This window comes from Chelonoidis abingdonii, chromosome 2, assembly GCF_003597395.2.
Source record: "Chelonoidis abingdonii isolate Lonesome George chromosome 2, CheloAbing_2.0, whole genome shotgun sequence".
NCBI classification, from domain to species: domain Eukaryota; kingdom Metazoa; phylum Chordata; order Testudines; family Testudinidae; genus Chelonoidis; species Chelonoidis abingdonii.
Window position 1 is genome coordinate 172,685,857 of NC_133770.1, and position 8,142 is coordinate 172,693,998.

The 8,142-nt window shown below is 38.5% G+C and overlaps 1 protein-coding gene across 1 annotated transcript; it reads left to right on the forward strand.

The window, feature by feature from the left end:
- Nucleotides 1–663: 663 nt before the first annotated feature.
- MC4R (melanocortin 4 receptor) lies at nt 664–2,287 on the forward strand. The gene has a single exon (XM_032772229.2). The coding sequence runs from the start codon at nt 1,069–1,071 to the stop codon at nt 2,062–2,064; it is 996 nt and encodes a 331-aa protein (XP_032628120.1). The 5' UTR covers nt 664–1,068; the 3' UTR covers nt 2,065–2,287.
- Nucleotides 2,288–8,142: the final 5,855 nt, after the last annotated feature.

Sequence of the window (8,142 nt, forward strand, 5' to 3'; positions counted from 1 at the left end):
CCCCATATCATAATAGTTGAGTGCCTGACACTTTTTAAAATATAGTTATCTTTGCAACACCTGTCAGGTAAGGAATTATCTAGCTTACAAATGGGGAATTTAGGCACATACACATTAAATAACATGGCCAGCATCACACAGGAAGTCTGGCAGAGCCAGGAGGCGATCTGGGTTCCATTGATTCCCATTCTAGACCATACTTGGCATGCATATAAAAAACAGCAACTTTGTCATCAAAAAGAAATGTAAAGGACTACTGCTACTGCTAACAATAAAAGAATATAAGCCGAGGCATCTGAGTGATTTAAGGATTTGTTTAAGACTCTTAAAGCAGCTGTAGTTGTAAGAAGTGGTGGTGGTGGTGATGATACAGAAAATCCATTGTGGAGGGGTGTGAGGGGAATAAAACTATTCTGAAAAGATGAGGAAGCAAAACAAAATCTAATTTGCTGTAACTGTAGGGAGCTGTGCTGCAACTGAAACTGTTTTGCTATGTGATGTGCAGTTCTGAAATGTGATCAGCATCTCCTAGACTTTCACTGTTCCTTAGCCTTATTGGCTGAAGGCAAATCAGAGGAGGAGCATGCATCTGAATACTTTTTCACCCTCTACGCACCATAAAACAGGCAGCAAGCGTACACTGCCTGGCAGAGTGGTGCTTGCGGTTTGAAATTGGTTTCCACTCAGCAGCAGTCACTTGAGTATTTTACATTTACCTCTCCTAATGGAAGACCAGAAAATACCTGAATGCATCAGTATATATAAGCTATGTGGGAGGGAAAACCAAAACAGCGGTAGATTGAATATCATGGAACTTGATAACTATGCTAAAGGTGGTGATTATTAGAAACTGCATCTGTAAGAGACAAAACCAGCATTTCAGAGTCTGAAATCCTGCTATTTGATATCATGCTAGAGTTTTAACTGCTTTCTCCCTTGGAGGCTTTTGTGCTAACTTTGCAAGTGAAAAGTCTCAGGAAGACAACAAGGAAACTAAAAAGAAACTTGATATTTAAAAGGCAGCAAGCTGGAAAAATACCACTTGGCATTGGATCGGCGCTTCATAAGATGAACATCACACACCACCTTGGAATGCACCAGCCTCTGCGCTTCTGGAACCATAGCTATGGATTGCATGGTGGTGCCAATGAGTCAAGTGGAAAAGGTTACTCCTCTGGGGGGTGCTATGAGCAACTTTTTGTGGCCCCAGAAGTGTTTGTGACTCTGGGCTTCATAAGTTTATTAGAGAACATTTTGGTCATTGTGGCAATAGCCAAGAACAAGAATCTGCATTCACCAATGTACTTTTTCATCTGTAGTCTGGCAGTGGCTGACATGCTAGTGAGTCTGTCAAATGGATCAGAAACCATTGTAATCACTCTGTTAAACAATACAGACACTGGTGCACAAAGTTTCACCGTAAACATTGACAATGTCATTGACTCGGTGATTTGCAGTTCCTTACTTGCATCCATTTGCAGCCTGCTTTCAATAGCTGTGGACAGGTATTTTACGATCTTTTATGCTCTCCAGTACCATAACATTATGACAGTGAAGCGTGTAGGGATCATCATAACATGCATCTGGGCTGCTTGCACGGTTTCAGGCATTTTGTTCATCATTTACTCAGACAGCAGCGTTGTCATCATCTGTCTTATCAGCATGTTCTTCACCATGCTAGTTCTCATGGCCTCCCTCTATGTCCACATGTTCATGCTGGCCCGACTGCATATCAAAAAGATTGCAGTTCTTCCAGGGACGGGCACCATTCGCCAAGGTGCCAACATGAAGGGGGCCATCACTTTGACCATCTTGATAGGGGTTTTTGTTGTGTGCTGGGCCCCATTTTTCCTCCACTTGATTTTCTACATCTCCTGTCCCCACAACCCATATTGTGTGTGTTTTATGTCCCACTTTAACTTGTACCTCATTCTCATCATGTGCAATTCCATCATTGATCCCCTTATCTATGCATTCCGGAGTCAAGAGCTCAGGAAAACCTTCAAGGAGATCATTTGCTGCTGTTGCCTTCGAGGGCTTTGTGACTTGTCTAACAAATATTAAATGGAAACAGAGAAACTACTGTGCCCACAGACCTCTAAACCTTCTAGTACTTTTCTCAACAGAACCTGAGCTACATCTTTAATAATGAATCTCTCTCTCCTGCAGTTATAAGTTGCATTCATGTACAATTTATATCTCTGTGTAGTGCCTGTGCAAGCTACAGCTGTGATTATTTAACTTTGTGGGGAAAAAACCTCACCAGTCTGTAAGTAAAAGAAAAATGTAATCTTTCTGGATTGTGAAATATTAATAAACATGATCATCTGTAGGTCCTAGATGTTGGGAAATAAGTTAATTGCCTTGCTTAAAATACACATATATTACTCTCCACACTTATCCTAATTCTGCTAACCTAAAAACCAAAGGCAGTTAGTTACTTTCATCCATGTATTAAATTATACACACATGAAAATTTAAAATGTAGTTAGGCTAATGATGAGCACTTCTATATATTATTTGTGTAATGGTGGATTGAATTATATATTTTAAATTGACATGTTTCATTGAGTTAACTCAGTTCAATAATTACCTTCATCATAAGGATTCAAAATAATTGAATATAGTTCCTTTCTACTGATGCATGTACTGTCAAAAATTAATAAGATTTTTACACCCTGGCCACACAAGGTGATAGCTAGATAGATAATGTTTTACAAGATAGTGATTGCTGTATGACTGAGGTTCAGCTCAGCAAGTGGAAATACTTTCCTAGAGTGACATTTAGTGGTGGATAAAGTTGCCAGACTTAAGCCACTTGTTTATCCGCAGAACAGATGTAATATGGGTAGGGTTGACAGAATTTTTTATTTTTTTTTATAGTTTTGATGGATAATATCAATGTTTATTTTTAAGCATTGTTTCCTATTTTTGTCAATTTAAAATTTCACAGTTGTGGGAAATTATGGCAGTCAGACAATAATTATTTCATAACAATACATGTTGAGATTCAAAAAGTTAAAATTTTGTAATCACTAAAACACAAATTGTTAATATCACATGTCAAAATAATATCCAATAAAAAGCCTGAAATCAAACTCTTAAGTTCTCAAGCAGCATTTTTCTTACTTTGCCTCTCTGTAAAGTTTGATTATTACTGGAGATATTTTTTCATTAGTTTGCGTGTTTATGGTAAAATCAACATTTATTGACATTTACCAATAAAAGTCTAATCCTTCCAAGCCTAAATATGGGCATTGACAGCACAAGCTTCTATACATAGACTTACCTTGGTATCAGGGGATCTGTCTCGAAGGTTAAAAGGCAACTTCAGTCTCTGAATATTTTCTGTCCTTCCCCTCTCTAACAAGACTACCAATATGGGTGTCACTTGTGGTGTAAGTTGGATGCAGGCACCTTTTAGTATACAAATAATACCATAGCATTCAATAGTAATTGCCCCAAATTCTGCAGTACTGCTATGTAAGATGTTGTAGTTCACACCATTATTGTAGAATATTGTTTATAGTATTTTCCTGTTAATAAAATCACCTGTCAGCTAGGACATGCACTGAGATGATTAATTCATTCCTCATATGCCACTGAGCAAGACTAGACTGTCCTTTGGACATTGCTTGGGGAGACTGCGTAGTAAAATGGAAGGGACAGTGGCTTGTGAGTCTAGAAACCCTAGTTCCATCTCCAGTGCAGCCACTGACCTGTGTCTAATCATTTTGTCTCTCTGTTCCAAAACCAAACACTATAAACTCAGTGAATTCAAAGTTAAAGGAAACCTTAAAATAAATACAAACATGTTCAAGTATGAAAATGTACAATTAGTACACCTAAGCAACCTTAACTCTTCCTGCAATGACACCAGGCAATAAATATATGTTTGTGATTAAAGCTTGTTAATATTTTTGTACCTAAATTAGATTAAACTGATGTTTAAAGACACATTAAATTTTTTTAAAATTTATTTCATGCTGTGGAACCATGTGAAAAGCATTTTCTTATCTTAACCTCTCCGTGAAAAAGATGCAGATTCCACAAGGGGAAACCAATTATTTCATCAAGAAAATTCTATTTTCACAACAAAAATGTCAAAGCTCCACGAATATTTGCCCCCAAAGTGCTTTTTCACAATATTATTTCACTCTGTATTAAAGCAATTAATATTTAAACACAGATTTTGTAATTAGAATGCCATTAGTTTATAGAGGTATAGTGATTTTTATGTGCAATTTTTCCAAGGTATTTTATTTTGCAAAGGTTATAAACTCTGCAAAACCATAACAAAGAATTTTTTTAAAAGTACCTAAAAATCCAGCTTCTTCTCTCTCTGCAGATTAGCTCAAAGTTCAGGGTGAGTTTCATGGACCTAAATATTTTAAAATGACTCACTTTTTGGATATCTGACTTTAGATGCTTTAAAAGGGGTCAAATTTCAGAGAGTGGGTACTCAACTCTAGAAATGGTCAGAAATGGATTTTCCATCCCATGGGGGAAAAAATGAGATTTCAGGGGTTTTTAGTATTGATCAAGGATGAACAGACACAATTTAATTTTTTTCATTAAATTAAATCTAAAAAAACCTCTTCAGATTAATCAAATTTTTTTTTGATTTTGGTTTAATTTTTACCTGTACACACACACACACACACACACTTCAAAATGAAAAATTGTTTCTAGAAGAAAAATCAAAACTTTCTGTTCTGAAAATGTTGAATAGGATGTTTTTACATTTTCAACCTGTTTTCCCTAAAATTTTTGTTAAAATCAATACAACTTCATGAAAAATGTCAATTTAGTTGAAGCAGTGCTTTTCTGAAGGAAAACTGTTTAGATGAATATTTCTCAACGAGCTCTACTCAGCACTTTCTGAAGATCAAGCCTCTTTAAGATTTGTCAAGATTGGCATCCAAAAAAGGAGGCATCAAAATCACGAGCTACTTCTGAAAGTTTAAGCCAGAGTGTCTACATTATTACTACCAATATAGTGGGTGGTGGGGCATGTAGAGGCGCATCTAGTCAATGTATGACTTTGGGGATCTCAGTATTTTGGACAAGTAAGTTTACAATCATTTATGTGCTGACAGCTACTGATATTTGTCTATTTGAGACATTCAGTAAGATGGTTCAGGAAGCTTATGTACAGCGTCTTGATAATATCAATCTATACAATATTGGTTGAGGTGTAAGATTTCAGTTTTTTCCCTGTTTTTATCCCTTGAAAGCTCAGAAAATACAGAAGAAAGATAATGAATTAAAACATTAAATTTTCAACATGAAGGGGAATTTTAGCCTCTACAATTTATGCCCTGATCCTGCGAGCACTTATACACATGCTTAAATTTACTACTATGTGGAGTCCAATTGATTTCTCTGAGACTACTCATGGCAGTAAAGTTAAGCACGTGTATAAGTTTGTGCAGGATCAGTCTCTCAGATTATACCCTAATTACAGTGGGTGTCAATAAAAGCTCAGCACTTTCTCAGCCAGGAACCTACAATAAGAGGCTGATAATTCAGTTGCTGTTGAGGCTTCTTGGCACCCCTCAGGACTGGGCCCAATCTTTCAATACTCAGTGTCTTGCAGAATTGTGGCCTAGATCCTGGTATCTTCCTGTACTTATGGTAAAAGACAATGGTATAATGCCGAGTGGCAAATAGTGAGATTTTAATGGCGCCCCCTGCATTAACATTAATCGTTTCCCTTTATAAGAAGAAAAAAAAGAGGTGGAAATAAGATACCTTTGTCTAGTACACCTATGTTGGGGGCCTGAGGAAAACAAATCACTTTTACAGATTCTAAAGAGACAGTTAAAGATGAAAAAATAAGTTAAACTAAAAAAAAAAATCCTCTCAAAAAACGTGGAATTCTATTTGATTCTGTCAAAGGACTTTTCATCATCTACAAGACATTGCACATATCTACAAATGTTAGGTGTACTGAATTACACTGAAAAGTTTGCTGATATTTTTAGCCAACTAATTTGTGCTTGGGAAATCATGCCTGGCACTTCGTAAATTATTTTCTGAACTATTCATTTAACATTCAGAGAAAACATTCTATCTTATAGTTGATGGTTTAGGGTGATATTAAATAAGGAGGTAATTTTGTATTCGTTACCCCACAGATTTTTTCCTCAACAATATTGTCATAATTTCCAGAAAAGAGTTCCAGTCCCTTGCCCTATTTACTAGACCAGGGCTGGGCAACTTTAAGGTATTAGAGGGCCACAAAATCCACTGGAACATTTTGGTGGGCTGGGGGCTCCTACACAGAGGTAGTGGGGGAGGTTGGATGCTGCCCCACAGGATGTGATGGGGGGGGAATATCCTGCCCCTGGGATGTGGGAGGTCCTGAGATGAGTCAGGTCCTGCCTCCAGAGAGTGTGATGGTGGGGTGGGGTGGGACCTGCCCCCAAGAGGTGGGACCCATGGTGGGAGGTTGCAGAGTAAGACTGCCCCACTCTCAGCCATAGAGTCCGCTCCTATCCCATGGGACTGGGACTGGGACTGGCTACCTGCTAGGACTGCCAATTTTGTAATCACACGAAACCAAACTCCCTTGCCCTGCCCCTTCCCGAGACTCCACCCCTGTCCTGCTACTTCCCGGAAGCCTCACCCTCTGCTCACTGCATCCCTACTCTGTGACATTTTATACCTTGGGGGAGCATACTGTAACCACTATAGTCCTCATTTTCATATAATCATGATCTTACATATAAAGCATGCCCTGTAAGGTATCAGGGGAAAGGTTATGATCTTCTGAAAGTCATTTCTCAATCCATATATGTATATTTTTAATGCATATGAAGTTATGAGAATTGTGTAGTATGGTTTTCATTAAAACATACTGTAAATTGGGGGAATCAGACAGATATTAGCTCCTCAAAGGCAACAGCAAGTAAAGTATCTAACGCCCAGGCAGGGTGTGAAACAACCCATCAAAAGCCATTGTCCAGCAAGGAAGCTACAATGCAATGACTCACTTGCATTAGGCCACACCAGAGGACTTGCTCAACCTTGCTGAGTGACTCAGCAGCGTCCCCCAGACATGCCTGGACTTATGTTCTGCAAGCACATGGACTGAAACACATGTGTTCTACAAGCACATGGACTATAAAACAGAGTGGACGCATACTTGGCCCTTCTCCTGTCCCCACCTATGCTGCATGCAACCAAGACACTGAGAAGAAGACAAGACTCCAGAACAGGAGATTGGTCCAGGTTTAAGGAACAAACCTGTATATTAAAGAGAGCAATATCCACTGGGGTAAGAAAAACTGTCTAATCTAGTTGCTGCCTAGTCTAATAGAGTTGAGAGTTTAGACTGCATGCTTATATTGCATTTCTTTTGGTAACTGACTCTGACTTTTTGCCTATCACTTAATATCACTTAAAATCTACCTTTTATAGTCAATAAATTTGTTTAATTGTTTATCTTTACCAGTGAATTTGTATGAAGTGTGTGGCAAACTACTCAGGTTTGACAAAAATTGGTGTATGTCCACTTTCCATTGCTGAAGTGATGAACCAATTAATAAATTTGCACTCCCCATCTTGAGCAGTGCTAAGTAGTATATTCCTGGGATACAGTGTTGGGAACTGAGAGGATTTGGCTGGTGCCTTTCTCTGGGTGATTCATGAGTGGCTCTGGGAGCATTCGCACAATCCAGCTGGGTGTGGGGCTCCACATGCAGTTGTGCTGAGTGATCACAGTGCCTGGAGGAGTTTGCTGCTGGCCATCCTTCCCATTCAGTTAAATGAAGGAAAAATGTATAGCTTTGTATAATTTTTCATCAATTCTATTTATAATTCCTCTGAAGCAAATATTTTTTTAAAAAAATCAGCATGATTTAGGCCACGTCTACACTATGGGATAATATCGAATTAGCTAAAATCGGTTTTATAAAACTGATATTATAAATTTGATTTCATGCGGCCAAACCAGGCACAGTAATTCGGCGTTGTGCGTCCATGGTCCGAGGCTAACGTCGATTTCTGAAGCGTTGCATTGTGGGTAGCTCTTCCGTAGCTATCCCATAGTTCCCGCAGTCTCCCCCGCCCCTTGGAATTCTGGGTTGAATCATTATTGTCGCGGGTGGTTCTGGGTAAATGTCGTCAGTCATTCCT